Genomic DNA, 20,243 nt, shown 5'->3' with positions numbered 1-20,243 from the left:
GTGTTCCCAGCTGTAGGTATGAGCAGCGCCCTCTTACCGCTTTGTCTGTCTGTGAGTGCTGGTCTCCTGCTGTTACTGTGTTCCCAGCTGTAGGTATGAGCAGCGCCCTCTTACCGCTTTGTCTGTGAGTGCCGGTCTCCTGCTGTTACTGTGTTCCCAGCTGTAGGTATGAGCAGCGCCCTCTTACCGCTTTGTCTGTCTGTGAGTGCTGGTCTCCTGCTGTTACTGTGTTCCCAGCTGTAGATATGAGCAGCGCCCTCTTACCGCTTTGTCTGTGTGTGAGTGCTGGTCTCCTGCTGTTACTGTGTTCCCAGCTGTAGGTATGAGCAGCGCCCTCTTACCGCTTTGTCTGTCTGTGAGTGCCGGTCTCCTGCTGTTACTGTGTTCCCAGCTGTAGGTATAAGCAGCGCCCTCATACCGCTTTGTCTGTGTGTGAGTGCCGGTCTCCTGCTGTTACTGTGTTCCCAGCTGTAGGTATGAGCAGCGCCCTCTTACCGCTTTGTCTGTCTGTGAGTGCTGGTCTCCTGCTGTTACTGTGTTCCCAGCTGTAGGTATGAGCAGCGCCCTCTTACCGCTTTGTCTGTCTGTGAGTGCCGGTCTCCTGCTGTTACTGTGTTCCCAGCTGTAGGTATGAGCAGCGCCCTCTTACCGCTTTGTCTGTCTGTGAGTGCTGGTCTCCTGCTGTTACTGTGTTCCCAGCTGTAGATATGAGCAGCGCCCTCTTACCGCTTTGTCTGTGTGTGAGTGCTGGTCTCCTGCTGTTACTGTGTTCCCAGCTGTAGGTATGAGCAGCGCCCTCTTACCGCTTTGTCTGTCTGTGAGTGCCGGTCTCCTGCTGTTACTGTGTTCCCAGCTGTAGGTATAAGCAGCGCCCTCTTACCGCTTTGTCTGTCTGTGAGTGCCGGTCTCCTGCTGTTACTGTGTTCCCAGCTGTAGGTATGAGCAGCGCCCTCTTACCGCTTTGTCTGTCTGTGAGTGCCGGTCTCCTGCTGTTACTGTGTTCCCAGCTGTAGGTATGAGCAGCGCCCTCTTACCGCTTTGTCTGTCTGTGAGTGCTGGTCTCCTGCTGTTACTGTGTTCCCAGCTGTAGATATGAGCAGCGCCCTCTTACCGCTTTGTCTGTGTGTGAGTGCCGGTCTCCTGCTGTTACTGTGTTCCCAGCTGTAGGTATGAGCAGCGCCCTCTTACCGCTTTGTCTGTCTGTGAGTGCCGGTCTCCTGCTGTTACTGTGTTCCCAGCTGTAGATATGAGCAGCGCCCTCTTACCGCTTTGTCTGTCTGTGAGTGCTGGTCTCCTGCTGTTACTGTGTTCCCAGCTGTAGGTATGAGCAGCGCCCTCTTACCGCTTTGTCTGTGTGTGAGTGCCGGTCTCCTGCTGTTACTGTGTTCCCAGCTGTAGGTATGAGCAGCGCCCTCTTACCGCTTTGTCTGTGTGTGAGTGCCGGTCTCCTGCTGTTACTGTGTTCCCAGCTGTAGATATGAGCAGCGCCCTCTTACCGCTTTGTCTGTGTGAGAGTGCTGGTCTCCTGCTGTTACTGTGTTCCCAGCTGTAGGTATGAGCAGCGCCCTCATACCGCTTTGTCTGTCTGTGAGTGCTGGTCTCCTGCTGTTACTGTGTTCCCAGCTGTAGGTATGAGCAGCGCCCTCATACCGCTTTGTCTGTGTGTGAGTGCCGGTCTCCTGCTGTTACTGTGTTCCCAGCTGTAGGTGTGAGCAGCGCCCTCATACCGCTTTGTCTGTCTGTGAGTGCCGGTCTCCTGCTGTTACTGTGTTCCCAGCTGTAGATATGAGCAGCGCCCTCATACCGCTTTGTCTGTGTGTGAGTGCCGGTCTCCTGCAGTTACTGTGTTCCCAGCTGTAGGTATGAGCAGCGCCCTCATACCGCTTTGTCTGTCTGTGAGTGCCGGTCTCCTGCTGTTACTGTGTTCCCAGCTGTAGATATGAGCAGCGCCCTCATACCGCTTTGTCTGTCTGTGAGTGCCCGGTCTCCTGCTGTTACTGTGTTCCCAGCTGTAGGTATGAGCAGCGCCCTCTTACCGCTTTGTCTGTCTGTGAGTGCCGGTCTCCTGCTGTTACTGTGTTCCCAGCTGTAGGTATGAGCAGCGCCCTCTTACCGCTTTGTCTGTCTGTGAGTGCCGGTCTCCTGCTGTTACTGTGTTCCCAGCTGTAGGTATGAGCAGCGCCCTCTTACCGCTTTGTCTGTCTGTGAGTGCCGGTCTCCTGCTGTTACTGTGTTCCCAGCTGTAGGTATGAGCAGCGCCCTCTTACCGCTTTGTCTGTGTGTGAGTGCCGGTCTCCTGCTGTTACTGTGTTCCCAGCTGTAGATATGAGCAGCGCCCTCTTACCGCTTTGTCTGTGTGTGAGTGCCGGTCTCCTGCTGTTACTGTGTTCCCAGCTGTAGGTATGAGCAGCGCCCTCATACCGCTTTGTCTGTCTGTGAGTGCCGGTCTCCTGCTGTTACTGTGTTCCCAGCTGTAGGTATGAGCAGCGCCCTCTTACCGCTTTGTCTGTCTGTGAGTGCTGGTCTCCTGCTGTTACTGTGTTCCCAGCTGTAGGTATGAGCAGCGCCCTCATACCGCTTTGTCTGTCTGTGAGTGCCGGTCTCCTGCTGTTACTGTGTTCCCAGCTGTAGGTATGAGCAGCGCCCTCTTACCGCTTTGTCTGTCTGTGAGTGCCGGTCTCCTGCTGTTACTGTGTTCCCAGCTGTAGGTATGAGCAGCGCCCTCTTACCGCTTTGTCTGTCTGTGAGTGCCGGTCTCCTGCTGTTACTGTGTTCCCAGCTGTAGGTATGAGCAGCGCCCTCATACCGCTTTGTCTGTCTGTGAGTGCCGGTCTCCTGCTGTTACTGTGTTCCCAGCTGTAGGTGTGAGCAGCGCCCTCATACCGCTTTGTCTGTCTGTGAGTGCCGGTCTCCTGCTGTTACTGTGTTCCCAGCTGTAGGTATGAGCAGCGCCCTCTTACCGCTTTGTCTGTCTGTGAGTGCCGGTCTCCTGCTGTTACTGTGTTCCCAGCTGTAGGTATGAGCAGCGCCCTCATACCGCTTTGTCTGTGTGTGAGTGCCGGTCTCCTGCAGTTACTGTGTTCCCAGCTGTAGGTATGAGCAGCGCCCTCTTACCGCTTTGTCTGTCTGTGAGTGCCGGTCTCCTGCTGTTACTGTGTTCCCAGCTGTAGATATGAGCAGCGCCCTCATACCGCTTTGTCTGTGTGTGAGTGCCGGTCTCCTGCTGTTACTGTGTTCCCAGCTGTAGGTATGAGCAGCGCCCTCATACCGCTTTGTCTGTGTGTGAGTGCCGGTCTCCTGCAGTTACTGTGTTCCCAGCTGTAGGTATGAGCAGCGCCCTCTTACCGCTTTGTCTGTCTGTGAGTGCCGGTCTCCTGCTGTTACTGTGTTCCCAGCTGTAGATATGAGCAGCGCCCTCATACCGCTTTGTCTGTGAGTGCTGGTCTCCTGCTGTTACTGTGTTCCCAGCTGTAGGTATGAGCAGCGCCCTCTTACCGCTTTGTCTGTCTGTGAGTGCCGGTCTCCTGCTGTTACTGTGTTCCCAGCTGTAGGTATGAGCAGCGCCCTCTTACCGCTTTGTCTGTGTGTGAGTGCTGGTCTCCTGCTGTTACTGTGTTCCCAGCTGTAGATATGAGCAGCGCCCTCTTACCGCTTTGTCTGTGTGTGAGTGCCGGTCTCCTGCTGTTACTGTGTTCCCAGCTGTAGATATGAGCAGCGCCCTCATACCGCTTTGTCTGTGTGTGAGTGCCGGTCTCCTGCTGTTACTGTGTTCCCAGCTGTAGGTATGAGCAGCGCCCTCTTACCGCTTTGTCTGTGTGTGAGTGCCGGTCTCCTGCTGTTACTGTGTTCCCAGCTGTAGGTATGAGCAGCGCCCTCTTACCGCTTTGTCTGTGTGTGAGTGCTGGTCTCCTGCTGTTACTGTGTTCCCAGCTGTAGGTATGAGCAGCGCCCTCTTACCGCTTTGTCTGTGTGTGAGTGCCGGTCTCCTGCTGTTACTGTGTTCCCAGCTGTAGGTATGAGCAGCGCCCTCTTACCGCTTTGTCTGTGTGTGAGTGCCGGTCTCCTGCTGTTACTGTGTTCCCAGCTGTAGGTATGAGCAGCGCCCTCTTACCGCTTTGTCTGTGTGTGAGTGCCGGTCTCCTGCTGTTACTGTGTTCCCAGCTGTAGATATGAGCAGCGCCCTCTTACCGCTTTGTCTGTGTGTGAGTGCCGGTCTCCTGCTGTTACTGTGTTCCCAGCTGTAGGTATGAGCAGCGCCCTCTTACCGCTTTGTCTGTGTGTGAGTGCTGGTCTCCTGCTGTTACTGTGTTCCCAGCTGTAGATATGAGCAGCGCCCTCATACCGCTTTGTCTGTCTGTGAGTGCCGGTCTCCTGCTGTTACTGTGTTCCCAGCTGTAGATATGAGCAGCGCCCTCATACCGCTTTGTCTGTCTGTGAGTGCTGGTCTCCTGCTGTTACTGTGTTCCCAGCTGTAGGTATAAGCAGCGCCCTCTTACCGCTTTGTCTGTGTGTGAGTGCCGGTCTCCTGCTGTTACTGTGTTCCCAGCTGTAGGTATGAGCAGCGCCCTCATACCGCTTTGTCTGTGTGTGAGTGCCGGTCTCCTGCTGTTACTGTGTTCCCAGCTGTAGATATGAGCAGCGCCCTCATACCGCTTTGTCTGTGTGTGAGTGCCGGTCTCCTGCAGTTACTGTGTTCCCAGCTGTAGGTATGAGCAGCGCCCTCTTACCACTTTGTCTGTCTGTGAGTGCCGGTCTCCTGCTGTTACTGTGTTCCCAGCTGTAGGTATGAGCAGCGCCCTCATACCGCTTTGTCTGTCTGTGAGTGCCGGTCTCCTGCTGTTACTGTGTTCCCAGCTGTAGGTATAAGCAGCGCCCTCATACCGCTTTGTCTGTGAGTGCCGGTCTCCTGCTGTTACTGTGTTCCCAGCTGTAGGTATGAGCAGCGCCCTCTTACCGCTTTGTCTGTCTGTGAGTGCCGGTCTCCTGCTGTTACTGTGTTCCCAGCTGTAGGTATGAGCAGCGCCCTCTTACCGCTTTGTCTGTCTGTGAGTGCCGGTCTCCTGCTGTTACTGTGTTCCCAGCTGTAGGTATGAGCAGCGCCCTCATACCGCTTTGTCTGTCTGTGAGTGCTGGTCTCCTGCTGTTACTGTGTTCCCAGCTGTAGGTATGAGCAGCGCCCTCATACCGCTTTGTCTGTCTGTGAGTGCCGGTCTCCTGCTGTTACTGTGTTCCCAGCTGTAGATATGAGCAGCGCCCTCATACCGCTTTGTCTGTGTGTGAGTGCTGGTCTCCTGCTGTTACTGTGTTCCCAGCTGTAGGTATGAGCAGCGCCCTCATACCGCTTTGTCTGTGTGTGAGTGCTGGTCTCCTGCTGTTACTGTGTTCCCAGCTGTAGGTATGAGCAGCGCCCTCATACCGCTTTGTCTGTCTGTGAGTGCCGGTCTCCTGCAGTTACTGTGTTCCCAGCTGTAGGTATGAGCAGCGCCCTCTTACCGCTTTGTCTGTGTGTGAGTGCTGGTCTCCTGCTGTTACTGTGTTCCCAGCTGTAGGTATGAGCAGCGCCCTCATACCGCTTTGTCTGTGTGTGAGTGCTGGTCTCCTGCTGTTACTGTGTTCCCAGCTGTAGGTATGAGCAGCGCCCTCATACCGCTTTGTCTGTCTGTGAGTGCCGGTCTCCTGCAGTTACTGTGTTCCCAGCTGTAGGTATGAGCAGCGCCCTCTTACCGCTTTGTCTGTGTGTGAGTGCCGGTCTCCTGCTGTTACTGTGTTCCCAGCTGTAGATATGAGCAGCGCCCTCATACCGCTTTGTCTGTGTGTGAGTGCTGGTCTCCTGCTGTTACTGTGTTCCCAGCTGTAGGTATGAGCAGCGCCCTCATACCGCTTTGTCTGTCTGTGAGTGCCGGTCTCCTGCAGTTACTGTGTTCCCAGCTGTAGGTATGAGCAGCGCCCTCATACCGCTTTGTCTGTCTGTGAGTGCCGGTCTCCTGCTGTTACTGTGTTCCCAGCTGTAGGTATGAGCAGCGCCCTCATACCGCTTTGTCTGTGTGTGAGTGCCCGGTCTCCTGCTGTTACTGTGTTCCCAGCTGTAGGTATGAGCAGCGCCCTCATACCGCTTTGTCTGTCTGTGAGTGCCGGTCTCCTGCAGTTACTGTGTTCCCAGCTGTAGGTATGAGCAGCGCCCTCTTACCGCTTTGTCTGTGTGTGAGTGCCGGTCTCCTGCTGTTACGGTGTTCCCAGCTGTAGATATGAGCAGCGCCCTCATACCGCTTTGTCTGTCTGTGAGTGCCTGTCTCCTGCTGTTAATGTGTTCCCAGCTGTAGGTATGAGCAGCGCCCTCTTACCGCTTTGTCTGTGTGTGAGTGCCGGTCTCCTGCTGTTACTGTGTTCCCAGCTGTAGGTATGAGCAGCGCCCTCTTACCGCTTTGTCTGTCTGTGAGTGCCGGTCTCCTGCTGTTACTGTGTTCCCAGCTGTAGGTATGAGCAGCGCCCTCTTACCGCTTTGTCTGTCTGTGAGTGCTGGTCTCCTGCTGTTAATGTGTTCCCAGCTGTAGGTACGAGCAGCGCCCTCTTACCACTTTGTCTGTCTGTGAGTGCTGGTCTCCTGCAGTAATCCGGCGTATAGAGATAAATGCTAGTAGTAATATTAGGAGGTCTGGGGAAACGTGTCACATAGGTGATGAAGGCCGGCACTCCCATCTCTGTAGCTCATCAGGTATTGCTGGGAGACGTTGGCATATCTCCTGGCACTAAGTGTATACAGACCCCTCGGATCTCGGTCCGGCGGCCCCCGGGTCTCTCTCCTGGCAGCGGAGTGGTTACAGTGAAGGAAAATGTGGGCAGATGTTTGCGCTCCAGCCAGCATCACTGCTGGGCTCGCCAGTAACCAGCACACGTTTCCCATTAGTCACCTGCCAGTGCCGCTGCAGGAATACACGCCACTTCTGTACAGCGCCATATCGTCTGTCCCCTGCTCCCCCCAGGTGCCGCGGATACTGGGTGCTCAGTATGAGGTGCTCTGCAAGGGTCAAAGCCTGTCTGTGCCTCTCTCTTCTGTGTCACTTTCTACCCCCTCTCCTCCATGTCCCTTCCTGACTGTGCCTCACTTTCTACCACCTTTCCTCCATGTCCCTTCCTGACTGTGCCTTACTTTCTACCCCCTTTCCTCCATGTCCCTTCCTGACTGTGCCTCACTTTCTACCCCCTCTCCTCCATGTCCCTTCCTGACTGTGCCTCACTTTCTACCCCCTCTCCTCCATGTCCCTTCCTGACTGTGCCTCACTTTCTACCCCCTCTCCTCCATGTCCCTTCCTGACTGTGCCTCACTTTCTACCCCCTCTCCTCCATGTCCCTTCCTGACTGTGCCTCACTTTCTACCCCCTCTCCTCCATGTCCCTTCCTGACTGTGCCTCTCTCTTCTGTGTTATTTTCACCCCCTCTCCTCCATGTCCCTTCCTGACTGTGCCTCACTTTCTACCCCCTCTCCTCCATGTCCCTTACTGACTGTGCCTCACTTTCTACCCCCTCTCCTCCATGTCCCTTCCTGACTGTGCCTCACTTTCTACCCCCTCTCCTCCATGTCCCTTCCTGACTGTGCCTCACTTTCTACCCCCTCTCCTCCATGTCCCTTCCTGACTGTGCCTCACTCTCTACCCCCTCTCCATGTCCCTTCCTGACTGTGCCTCACTTTCTACCTCCTCTCCTCCATGTCCCTTCCTGACTGTGCCTCACTTTCTACCCCCTCTCCTCCATGTCCCTTCCTGACTGTGCCTCACTTTCTACCTCCTCTCCTCCATGTCCCTTCCTGACTGTGCCTCACTTTCTACCCCCTCTCCTCCATGTACCTTCCTGAGAGTGCCTCACTTTCTACCCCCTCTCCATGTCCCTTCCTGACTGTGCCTCACTTTCTACCTCCTCTCCTCCATGTCCCTTCCTGACTGTGCCTCAATTTCTATCCCCTCTCCTCCATGTACCTTCCTGAGAGTACCTCACTTTCTACCCCCTCTCCTCCATGTCCCTTCCTGAGAGTGCCTCACTTTCTACCCCCTCTCCATGTCCCTTCCTGACTGTGCCTCACTTTCTACCTCCTCTCCTCCATGTCCCTTCCTGACTGTGCCTCAATTTCTATCCCCTCTCCTCCATGTACCTTCCTGAGAGTACCTCACTTTCTACCCCCTCTCCTCCATGTCCCTTCCTGACTGTGCCTCACTTTCTACCCCCTCTCCTCCATGTCCCTTCCTGACTGTGCCTCACTCTCTACCCCCTCTCCTCCATGTCCCTTCCTGACTGTGCCTCACTTTCTACCTCCTCTCCTCCATGTCCCTTCCTGACTGTGCCTCACTTTCTACCCCCTCTCCATGTCCCTTCCTGACTGTGCCTCACTTTCTACCTCCTCTCCTCCATGTCCCTTCCTGACTGTGCCTCACTTTCTACCCCCTCTCCTCCATGTACCTTCCTGAGAGTGCCTCACTTTCTACCCCCTCTCCATGTCCCTTCCTGACTGTGCCTCACTTTCTACCTCCTCTCCTCCATGTCCCTTCCTGACTGTGCCTCACTTTCTATCCCCTCTCCTACATGTACCTTCCTGAGAGTACCTCACTTTCTACCCCCTCTCCTCCATGTCCCTTCCTGACTGTGCCTCACTTTCTACCTCCTCTCCTCCATGTCCCTTCCTGACTGTGCCTCACTTTCTATCCCCTCTCCTCCATGTACCTTCCTGAGAGTGCCTCACTTTCCACCCTCTCTCCTCATGTCCCTTCCTGACTGTGCCTCATTGTCTGCTCCCTTTCCTTAACGTCCCTTCCTAACTTTGACTCATTTTCTCCCAGTTATGTCTTTCTGTCTCCTCTGTGCCTCTCTTTCTCTGTCCCTTCTGTGTGCCTCTCACTTTTGCTGTCCCCTCTATGTGCCTCTCTTTTGCTGTCCCCTCTGTGTGCCTCTCTCTCCCTGTAGCCACTGTGTTTCTCTCTCTCAGTCCCCTCTGTGTGCTTCTCTCTCTCTCTCTGTCCCCTCTGTGTGCTTCTCTCTCTCTGTCCCCTCTGTGTGCTTCTCTCTCTCTCTCTGTTCCCTCTGTGTGTTTCTCTCTCTCTCTCTGTTCCCTCTGTGTGTTTCTCTCTCTCTCTCTGTTCCCTCTGTGTGTTTCTCTCTCTCTCTCTGTTCCCTCTGTGTGTTTCTCTCTCTCTCTCTGTTCCCTCTGTGTGTTTCTCTCTCTCTCTCTCTATCCTCTGTGTGTTTCTCTCTCTCTGTCCCCTCTGTGTGTTTCTCTCTCTCTGTCCCCTCTGTGTGCTTCTCTCTCTCTCTCTCTCTCTGTCCTCTGTGTGTGTTTCTCTCTCTCTGTCCTCTGTGTGTTTCTCTCTCTCTCTCTCTATCCTCTGTATGTTTCTCTCTCTCTCTCTCTCTCTCTCTCTCTCTATCCTCTGTGTGCTTCTCTCTCTCTCTCTCTCTCTCTGTCCTCTGTGTGTTTCTCTCTCTCTATCCCCTCTGTGTGTTTCTCTCTCTCTCTGTCCCCTCTGTCCTCTGTGTGTTTCCCTCTCTCTGTCCTCTGTGTGCTTCTCTCTCTCTCTCTGTTCCCTCTGTGTGCTTCTCTCTCTCTCTCAGTCCCCTCTGTGTGTGTGTTTCTCTCTCTCTCTCTCTGTTCCCTCTGTGTGTGTTTCTCTCTCTCTCTCTGTCCCCTCTGTGTGCTTCTCTCTCTCTCTCTCTCTCTCTGTTCCCTCTGTGTGTTTCTCTCTCTCTCTCTCTCTCTGTTCCCTCTGTGTGTTTCTCTCTCTCTCTCTCTCTCTCTCTCTCTGTCTGTCCTCTGTGTGTGTTTCTCTCTCTATCTGCCCCCTCTGTGTGCTTCTCTCTCTCTCTCTCTGTCCCCTCTGTGTGTTTCTCTCTCTCTGTTCCCTCTGTGTGTTTCTCTCTCTCTCTGTCTGTCCTCTGTGTGTGTTTCTCTTCCTCTCTCTGTCTCCTCTGGACGCTGCACTCTCTCTGTCTGTGCTTCTCTCTATCTGCCCCCTCTGTGCTTCTCTCTGTCCCCATTGTGCACCACACTCTCTCTGTCGCCTCTGTGCGTCTCTGTAGCCTATATGCGCATCTTTCTCTCATGTCCTCATGTCACTCCCTTACGGCCGTCAGTCCTACGTCTCACTATTGCACTGTCCCCCCTGCAGCTGGGGGCTCCACATCCTGAGACATGAGCATTACACTTGGAGCCAGATGTGAGTGCTGGGCTCGGGGGTGCGGTTTCCTCTTGCCTCCCCTGGGCTCTTGTTACCTGGTTTGACTCTGCATTGCAGTAAAGATGTAGCTGGAGAAGAGCCAGGCGTAGAGAGCAGAGTGAGAGAACAGAGCAGCATCCCCAGACATAGGAAATGTGTGTACGGGGGGGCGGAGGGATAATGAGTGCTAGTCAGCTCCGAGTATTCAGTGTGTGCACTATGGCAAAGCAACCTGTTCTCCTAAATGCAGTGACCTGAGGATATGCAAGTATGTTACAGGAGAGCAGAGACAGTGGGAGCTGGGGGGGAGTGTTATAGGAGAGCAGAGACAGAGGGAGCTGGGGGGAGTGTGTTACAGGAGAGCAGAGACAGTGGGAGCTGGGGGGAGTGTGTTACAGGAGAGCAGAGACAGTGGGAGCTGGGGGTAGTGTATTACAGGAGAGCAGAGACAGTGGGAGCTGGGTGGAGTGTGTTACAGGAGAGCAGAGACAGTGGGAGCTGGGTGGAGTGTGTTACAGGAGAGCAGAGACAGTGGGAGCTGGGGGGAGTGTGTTACAGGAGAGCAGAGACAGTGGGAGCTGGGGGGAGTGTGTTACAGGAGAGCAGAGACAGTGGGAGCTGGGGGTAGTGTATTACAGGAGAGCAGAGACAGTGGGAGCTGGGTGGAGTGTGTTACAGGAGAGCAGAGACAGTGGGAGCTGGGGGGAGTGTGTTACAGGAGAGCAGAGACAGTGGGAGCTGGGGGGGAGTGTGTTACAGGAGAGCAGAGACAGTGGGAGCTGGGGGGGAGTGTATTACAGGAGAGCAGAGACGGAGGGAGCTGGGGGGAGTGTGTTACAGGAGAGCAGAGACAGAGGGAGCTGGGTGGAGTGTATTACAGGAGAGCAGAGAGTGGGAGCTGGGGGGAGTGTGTTACAGGAGAGCAGAGACAGTGGGAGCTGGGGGGGAGTGTGTTACAGGAGAGCAGAGACAGAGGGAGCTGGGGGGGAGTGTGTTACAGGAGAGCAGAGACAGTGGGAGCTGGGGGAAGTGTGTTACAGGAGAGCAGAGACAGTGGGAGCTGGGGGGGAGTGTGTTACAGGAGAGCAGAGACAGTGGGAGCTGGGGGGAGTGTGTTACAGGAGAGCAGAGACAGTGGGAGCTGGGGGTAGTGTGTTACAGTAGAGCAGAGACAGTGGGAGCTGGGGGGAGTGTGTTACAGGAGAGCAGAGACAGTGGGAGCTGGGGGGAGTGTGTTACAGGAGAGCAGAGACAGTGGGAGCTGGGGGTAGTGTGTTACAGTAGAGCAGAGACAGTGGGAGCTGGGGGGGAGTGTGTTACAGGAGAGCAGAGACAGAGGGAGCTGGGGGGGAGTGTGTTACAGGAGAGCAGAGACAGTGGGAGCTGGGGGGAGTGTGTTACAGGAGAGCAGAGACAGTGGGAGCTGGGGGGCCTGTGTTACAGGAGAGCAGAGACAGAGGGAGCTGGGGGGCCTGTGTTACAGGAGAGCAGAGACAGAGGGAGCTGGGGAGAGTGTGTTACAGGAGAGCAGAGACAGTGGGAGCTGGGGGGAGTGTGTTACAGGAGAGCAGAGACAGTGGGAGCTGGGGGGAGTGTGTTACAGGAGAGCAGAGACAGAGGGAGCTGGGGAGAGTGTGTTACAGGAGAGCAGAGACAGTGGGAGCTGGGGGGAGTGTGTTACAGGAGAGCAGAGACAGTGGGAGCTGGGGGGAGTGTGTTACAGGAGAGCAGAGACAGGGAGCTGGGGGGAGTGTGTTACAGGAGAGCAGAGACAGTGGGAGCTGGGGGGGAGTGTGTTACAGGAGAGCAGAGACAGAGGGAGCTGGGGGGAGGGTGTTACAGGAGAGCAGAGACAGAGGGAGCTGGGGGGGAGTGTGTTACAGGAGAGCAGAGACAGTGGGAGCTGGGGGGAGTGTGTTACAGGAGAGCAGAGACAGTGGGAGCTGGGGGGGAGTGTGTTATAGGAGAGCAGAGACAGTGGGAGCTGGGGGGAGTGTGTTACAGGAGAGCAGAGACAGTGGGAGCTGGGGGGAGTGTGTTACAGGAGAGCAGAGACAGTGGGAGCTGGGGGGAGTGTGTTACAGGAGAGCAGAGACAGTGGGAGCTGGGGGGGAGTGTGTTATAGGAGAGCAGAGACAGTGGGAGCTGGGGGGAGTGTGTTACAGGAGAGCAGAGACAGTGGGAGCTGGGGGGGAGTGTTACAGGAGAGCAGAGACAGTGGGAGCTGGGGGGAGTGTGTTACAGGAGAGCAGAGACAGAGGGAGCTGGGGGGAGTGTGTTACAGGAGAGCAGAGACAGAGGGAGCTGGGTGGAGTGTGTTACAGAAGAGCAGAGACAGTGGGAGCTGGGGGGAGTGTGTTACAGGAGAGCAGAGACAGTGGGAGCTGGGGAGAGTGTGTTACAGGAGAGCAGAGACAGTGGGAGCTGGGGGGAGTGTGTTACAGGAGAGCAGAGACGGAGGGAGCTGGGGGGAGTGTGTTACAGGAGAGCAGAGACAGTGGGAGCTGGGGGGAGTGTGTTACAGGAGAGCAGAGACAGTGGGAGCTGGGGGGAGTGTGTTACAGGAGAGCAGAGACAGTGGGAGCTGGGGGGGAGTGTGTTATAGGAGAGCAGAGACAGTGGGAGCTGGGGGGAGTGTGTTACAGGAGAGCAGAGACAGAGGGAGCTGGGGGAAGTGTGTTACAGGAGTACATAGACAGTGGGAGCTGGGGGGAGTGTGTTACAGGAGAGCAGAGACAGTGGGAGCTGGGGGGAGTGTGTTACAGGAGAGCAGAGACAGTGGGAGCTGTGGGGAGTGTGTTACAGGAGAGCATAGACAGTGGGAGCTGGGGGGAGTGTGTTACAGGAGAGCAGAGACGGAGGGAGCTGGGGGGAGTGTGTTACAGGAGAGCAGAGACAGTGGGAGCTGGGGGGAGTGTGTTACAGGAGAGCAGAGACAGTGGGAGCTGGGGGGAGTGTGTTACAGGAGAGCAGAGACGGAGGGAGCTGGGGGGAGTGTGTTACAGGAGAGCAGAGACAGTGGGAGCTGGGGGGAGTGTGTTACAGGAGAGCAGAGACAGTGGGAGCTGGGGGGAGTGTGTTACAGGAGAGCAGAGACAGTGGGAGCTGGGGGGGAGTGTGTTATAGGAGAGCAGAGACAGTGGGAGCTGGGGGGAGTGTGTTACAGGAGAGCAGAGACAGAGGGAGCTGGGGGGAGTGTGTTACAGGAGTACATAGACAGTGGGAGCTGGGGGGAGTGTGTTACAGGAGAGCAGAGACAGTGGGAGCTGGGGGGGGAGTGTGTTATAGGAGAGCAGAGACAGAGGGAGCTGGGGGGAGTGTGTTACAGGAGAGCAGAGACGGAGGGAGCTGGGGGGAGTGTGTTACAGGAGAGCAGAGACGGAGGGAGCTGGGGGAGTGTGTTACAGGAGAGCAGAGACAGTGGGAGCTGGGGGGAGTGTGTTACAGGAGAGCAGAGACAGTGGGAGCTGGGGGGGGAGTGTGTTACAGGAGAGCAGAGACAGTGGGAGCTTGCGGGAGTGTGTTACAGGAGAGCAGAAACAGTAGGAGCTGGGTGGAGTGTGTTACTGGAGAGCAGAGACAGTGGGAGCTGGGTGGAGTGTGTTACAGGAGAGCAGAGACAGTGGGAGCTGGGGGAAGTGTGTTACAGGAGAGCAGAGACAGTGGGAGCTGGGGGGGAGTGTGTTACAGGAGAGCAGAGACAGAGGGAGCTGGGGGGAGTGTGTTACAGGAGAGCAGAGACAGTGGGAGCTGGGGGGAGTGTGTTACAGGAGAGCAGAGACAGTGGGAGCTGGGGGGGAGTGTGTTACAGGAGAGCAGAGACAGAGGGAGCTGGGGGGAGTGTGTTACAGGAGAGCATAGACAGTGGGAGCTGGGGGGAGTGTGTTACAGGAGAGCAGAGACAGTGGGAGCTGGGGGGAGTGTGTTACAGGAGAGCAGAGACAGTGGGAGCTGGGGGGGAGTGTGTTACAGGAGAGCAGAGACAGTGGGAGCTGGGGAGAGTGTGTTACAGGAGAGCAGAGACAGTGGGAGCTGGGGGGAGTGTGTTACAGGAGAGCAGAGACAGAGCGAGCTGGGTGGAGTGTGTTACAGGAGAGCAGAAACAGTGGGAGCTGGGGGGGGGAGTGTGTTACAGGAGAGCAGAGACAGTGGGAGCTGGGGGGGAGTGTGTTACAGGAGAGCAGAGACAGTGGGAGCTGGGGGGAGTGTGTTACAGGAGAGCAGAGACAGTGGGAGCTGGGGGGGAGTGTGTTACAGGAGAGCAGAGACAGAGGGAGCTGGGGGGAGTGTGTTACAGGAGAGCAGAGACAGTGGGAGCTGGGGGGAGTGTGTTACAGGAGAGCAGAGACAGTGGGAGCTGGGGGGAGTGTGTTACAGGAGAGCAGAGACAGTGGGAGCTGGGGGGGAGTGTGTTACAGGAGAGCAGAGACAGTGGGAGCTGGGGAGAGTGTGTTACAGGAGAGCAGAGACAGTGGGAGCTGGGGGGAGTGTGTTACAGGAGAGCAGAGACAGAGCGAGCTGGGTGGAGTGTGTTACAGGAGAGCAGAAACAGTGGGAGCTGGGGGGGGAGTGTGTTACAGGAGAGCAGAGGCAGTGGGAGCTGGGGGGAGTGTGTTACAGGAGAGCAGAGACAGTGGGAGCTGGGGGGGGGAGTGTGTTACAGGAGAGCAGAGACAGAGGGAGCTGGGGGGGGAGTGTGTTATAGGAGAGCAGAGACAGTGGGAGCTGGGGGGGAGTGTGTTACAGGAGAGCAGAGACATTGGGAGCTGGGGGGGGGAGTGTGTTACAGGAGAGCAGAGACAGAGGGAGCTGGGGGGGGAGTGTGTTATAGGAGAGCAGAGACAGAGGGAGCTGGGGGGGAGTGTGTTATAGGAGAGCAGAGACAGTGGGAGCTGGGGGGGGGAGTGTGTTATAGGAGAGCAGAGACAGAGGGAGCTGGGGGGGAGTGTGTTATAGGAGAGCAGAGACAGAGGGAGCTGGGGGGGAGTGTGTTATAGGAGAGCAGAGACAGAGGGAGCTGGGGGGGAGTGTGTTATAGGAGAGCAGAGACAGTGGGAGCTGGGGGGGAGTGTGTTACAGGAGAGCAGAGACAGTGGGAGCTGGGGGGGAGTGTGTTACAGGAGAGCAGAGACAGAGGGAGCTGGGGGGGAGTGTGTTACAGGAGAGCAGAGACAGAGGGAGCTGGGGGGAGTGTGTTACAGGAGAGCAGAGACAGGGAGCTGGGGGGAGTGTGTTACAGGAGAGCAGAGACAGTGGGAGCTGGGGGTAGTGTATTACAGGAGAGCAGAGACAGTGGGAGCTGGGGGGAGTGTGTTACAGGAGAGCAGAGACAGTGGGAGCTGGGTGGAGTGTGTTACAGGAGAGCAGAGACAGTGGGAGCTGGGTGGAGTGTGTTACAGGAGAGCAGAGACAGTGGGAGCTGGGGGGAGTGTGTTACAGGAGAGCAGAGACAGTGGGAGCTGGGGGGGGGGAGTGTGTTACAGGAGAGCAGAGACAGTGGGAGCTGGGGGGAGTGTTACAGGAGAGCAGAGACAGAGGGAGCTGGGGGGGAGTGTGTTATAGGAGAGCAGAGACAGTGGGAGCTGGGGGGGGAGTGTGTTACAGTAGAGCAGAGACAGTGGGAGCTGGGGGGAGTGTGTTACAGGAGAGCAGAGACAGTGGGAGCTGGGGGGAGTGTGTTATAGGAGAGCAGAGACAGTGGGAGCTGGGGGGGGAGTGTGTTACAGGAGAGCAGAGACAGTGGGAGCTGGGGGGAGTGTGTTACAGGAGAGCAGAGACAGTGGGAGCTGGGTGGAGTGTGTTACAGGAGAGCAGAGACAGTGGAAGCTGGGGGGAGTGTGTTACAGGAGAGCAGAGACAGTGGGAGCTGGGGGGGAGTGTGTTACAGTAGAGCAGAGACAGTGGGAGCTGGGGGGAGTGTGTTACAGGAGAGCAGAGACAGTGGGAGCTGGGGGGGGGGAGTGTGTTACAAGAGAGGAGAGACAGAGGGAGCTGGGGGGGAGTGTGTTACAGGAGAGCAGAGACAGTGGGAGCTGGGGGGGAGTGTGTTACAGGAGAGCAGAGACAGTGGGAGCTGGGTGGAGTGTGTTACAGGAGAGCAGAGACAGTGGGAGCTGGGGGGCGGGTGGTGTTACAGGAGAGCAGAGACAGTGGGAGCTGGGTGGAGTGTGTTACAGGAGAGCAGAGACAGTGGGAGCTGGGGGGGAGTGTGTTACAGGAGAGCAGAGACAGAGGGAGCTGGGGGGGAGTGTGTTACAGGAGAGCAGAGACAGAGGGAGCTGGGGGGGAGTGTGTTACAGGAGAGCAGAGACAGTGGGAGCTGGGGGGGAGTGTGTTACAGGAGAGCAGAGACAGTGGGAGCTGGGTGGAGTGTGTTACAGGAGAGCAGAGACAGAGGGAGCTGGGGGGAGTGTGTTACAGGAGAGCAGAGACAGTGGGAGCTGGGGGGGAGTGTGTTACAGGAGAGCAGAGACAGTGGGAGCTGGGGGGAGTGTGTTACAGGAGAGCAGAGACAGTGGGAGCTGGGGGGAGGGTGTTACAGGAGAGCAGAGACAGGAAGTTTGGGGGGGGGAGTGTTACAGGTGAGCAGAGACAGAGGGAGCTGTATAACTGGTCGCTGTGATACGTGGGATGGGGACTGGTAGCTGTGATACGCGGGGCGAGGACTGGTAGATGTGATACGCAGGGCGGGGACTGGTAGCTGTGATACGCGGGGCGGGGACTGGTCGCTGTGATACGCGGGACAGGGACTGGTAGCTGTGATACGCGGGGCGGGGACTGGTAGCTGTGATACGCGGGGCGGGGACTGGTCGCTGTGATACGCGGGACAGGGACTGGTCGCTGTGATACGCGGGGCGGGGACTGGTAGCTGTGATACGCAGGGCGGGGACTGGTAGCTGTGATACGCGGGCGGGGACTGGTCGCTGTGATACGCGGGACGGGGACTGGTCGCTGTGATACGCGGGGCGGGGACTGGTCGCTGTTATACGTGGGGCGGGGACTGGTAGCTGTGATACGCGGGGCGGGGACTGGTAGCTGTGATACGCGGGGCGGGGACTGGTAGCTGTGATACGCGGGGCGGGGACTGGTCGCTGTGATACGCGGGACGGGGACTGGTAGCTGTGATACGCAGGGCGGGGACTGGTAGCTGTGATACGCGGGGCGGGGACTGGTCGCTGTGATACGCGGGGCGGGGACTGGTCGCTGTGATACGCGGGGCGGGGACTGGTAGCTGTGATACGCGGGGCGGGGACTGGTAGCTGTGATACGCGGGGTGGGGACTGGTCGCTGTGATACGCGGGGCGGGGACTGGTCGCTGTGATACGCGGGGCGGGGACTGGTCGCTGTGATACGCGGGGCGGGGACTGGTAGCTGTGATACGCGGGTGGGGACTGGTCGCTGTGATACGCGGGGCGGGGACTGGTAGCTGTGATACGCGGGGCGGGGACTGGTAGCTGTGATACGCGGGGCGGGGACTGGTAGCTGTGATATGCGGGGCGGGGACTGGTCGCTGTGATACGCGGGGCGGGGACTGGTCGCTGTGATACGCGGGACGGGGACTGGTAGCTGTGATACGCGGGGCGGGGACTGGTAGCTGTGATACGCGGGTTGGGACTGGTCGCTGTGATACGCGGGGCGGGGACTGGTAGCTGTGATACGCGGGGCGGGGACTGGTAGCTGTGATACGCGGGGCGGGGACTGGTCGCTGTGATATGCGGGGCGGGGACTGGTCGCTGTGATATGCGGGGCGGGGACTGGTAGCTATGATACGCTGGGCAGGGACTGGTCGCTATGATACGCGGGGCGGGGACTGGTAGCCATGGTAACATACCCTACAACCTGACCCATTCCATTAGGTATAAAACGCTCTGTTCCTGGATTTCCTTTCCAGAGATAGGGGTTGGAGTCCAAAACTAAAATAGGGGAGACCCAGCACCTGCCAGCGAGTCCCGGCCTGCGATGTCTGGCAGTGTTTGGGGCAGTTGGTGTGGTAATAGGGATTTTCATTTTGGACTGCGTTGCAGGCCACCTCTGGAGCTGCCATTGGCAGAGCAGTTTGGGGGAGAGGTATTATACAGGCACGTACTTCACCTCTTTACCAGTAACGTGCGGTGCGGTGCGGTGAGGCAGAGCCTTTCCTGTCATACTAATGTATACACCAGAGTTCTGACTATATAAAGTATCTGAAAAATACAAAGAATATATTAGAAATATCTTCTTTCTCTTATTTTTATAGTCAAAACCCTGGAGGAAAAAGTCTTTGGCAGGTGAGCAGTGCCAGACCCCCCCGCCGTCTACCATTTCCACACTTCCCTGATCAATAATCACCAAATTTCCAGCGTTATGTACTGCTGCACCTGTATATAATGCCCACATGTATATACTACTGCACCTGTGTATAATGCCCACATGTATATACTGCTGCACCTGTGTATAATGCGCACATGTATATAACGCTGCAGCTGTGTATAATGCCCACATGTATATACTGCTGCACCTGTGTATAATGCCAACATGAATATACCGCTGCACCTGTGTATAACACCCACATGTATATACTGCTGCACCTGTGTATTATGCCCACATGTATATACCACTGCACTTGTGTATAACACCCACATGTATATACTGCTGCACCTGTGTATAATGCCCACATGTATATACTGCTGCACCTGTGTATAATGCCCACATGTATATACTGCTGCACCTGTGTATAATGCCCACATGAATATACTGCTGCACCTGTGTATAATGCCCACATGTATATACTGCTGCACCTGTGTATAATGCCCACATGTATATACTGCTGCACCTGTGTATAATACCCACATGTATATACTGCTGCACCTGTGTATAATGCCCACATGTATATACTGCTGCACCTGTGTATAATGCCCACATGTATATACTGCTGCACCTGTGTATAATGCCCACATGAATATACTGCTGCACCTGTGTATAATGCCCACATGTATATACTGCTGCACCTGTGTATAATGCCCACATGTATATACTGCTGCACCTGTGTAAAATGCCCACATGTACCCTGTGGCTGATATATTGTGTGTAAATCGGTATCTGGTACTAGCCAGTGCCTCCTCAGCCATTTACCTCAGCGCATGTCAGTGTGTGTTCCCAACTTTACTTCCACTGTGTTCCGCCCCCTTCTTCCAATATCTCTTTTTCTCTGCTCCCCCCTTTCTCCCCCCCCCCCCTCCCCCCTTTATTCCATTGCTTTATATTCCCCTCATGTCTCTGGGGGGTCTATATACTAAGCCTTGGAGAGAGATAAAGTACCAACCAGCCAACATGGCAGATAGCTGATTGGATGGTACTTTATCTCTCTCCATCTGCCATGTTGGCTGGTTGGTACTTTATCTCTCTCCACTTTCCGGGATATTACCCCTTGTCTGGTCTGTATCTACTTGACAATGTGCAAGACCATATACTGTACGTGGCAACATATGCACATACCGTAACACCGTCTTCTGTTATTCCGCAGGGAAAAGACGACGCTAGTGATCAGAAGAGTAAGGACGAGAAGGATGTTGGGGCGTCTGTGAAGAAAGTTGGGCGCCCAGGCAGGAGACGCCGGGTTGACGCGGTGAGTAGCGGGTGGCTTTAGCATAATCTCACACCCTCTGGCTGATATGTTCATGGAGGAGCGTTGAAGTGGAATTTGTGGAGAGTACATTGTCTCCTTTCCGGTTCCACTGTCTCATTGTGCTACGGGCTACATGCTGTTACCATAACCTGACGCTAATCTGTGCGCCGCTACCGCCCCCTGACCGTATTCTGTGTTACCGCTTTATCCATAGTATGGTGGGTGACCTGGTATGTCTAATATTGATTAATTAAGAAAAGACTGGTAAAAACCGCTCATGAATTGAATAAACATGATTAGAACAATAAGATAAAACACAAATCTTGGCGTACAATAGCAATGCGTTTATGTGTATAAGGAACCAGTTAATCCGGACTGTTGGATAACCGTTTTTATTTATGAAAAGTTACCATGATTGTGACGGCTGGAGGGCTGGCTTAAAG

At 55.8% G+C, this 20,243-nt stretch overlaps 1 protein-coding gene across 5 annotated transcripts in view; it reads left to right on the top strand.

Moving 5' to 3' along the window:
- The window catches only part of DNMT3A (DNA methyltransferase 3 alpha), a 340,200-nt gene that overhangs the window by 85,603 nt on the left and 234,354 nt on the right, over window positions 1-20,243 (top strand). For all 5 annotated transcript variants that reach the window (XM_063914961.1, XM_063914960.1, XM_063914958.1 and 2 more), the window contains exon 3: window positions 19,699-19,800. In XM_063914961.1, coding sequence (XP_063771031.1) covers window positions 19,699-19,800 — 102 coding nt within the window. The remainder of the gene's footprint in view (window positions 1-19,698; window positions 19,801-20,243) is intronic.

Source organism: Pseudophryne corroboree, chromosome 4 (assembly GCF_028390025.1).
Source record: "Pseudophryne corroboree isolate aPseCor3 chromosome 4, aPseCor3.hap2, whole genome shotgun sequence".
Lineage (NCBI taxonomy): Eukaryota > Metazoa > Chordata > Amphibia > Anura > Myobatrachidae > Pseudophryne > Pseudophryne corroboree.
Note: the sequence above shows the minus strand (reverse complement) of the source record. Positions and strands in the feature narration are given on the sequence as shown.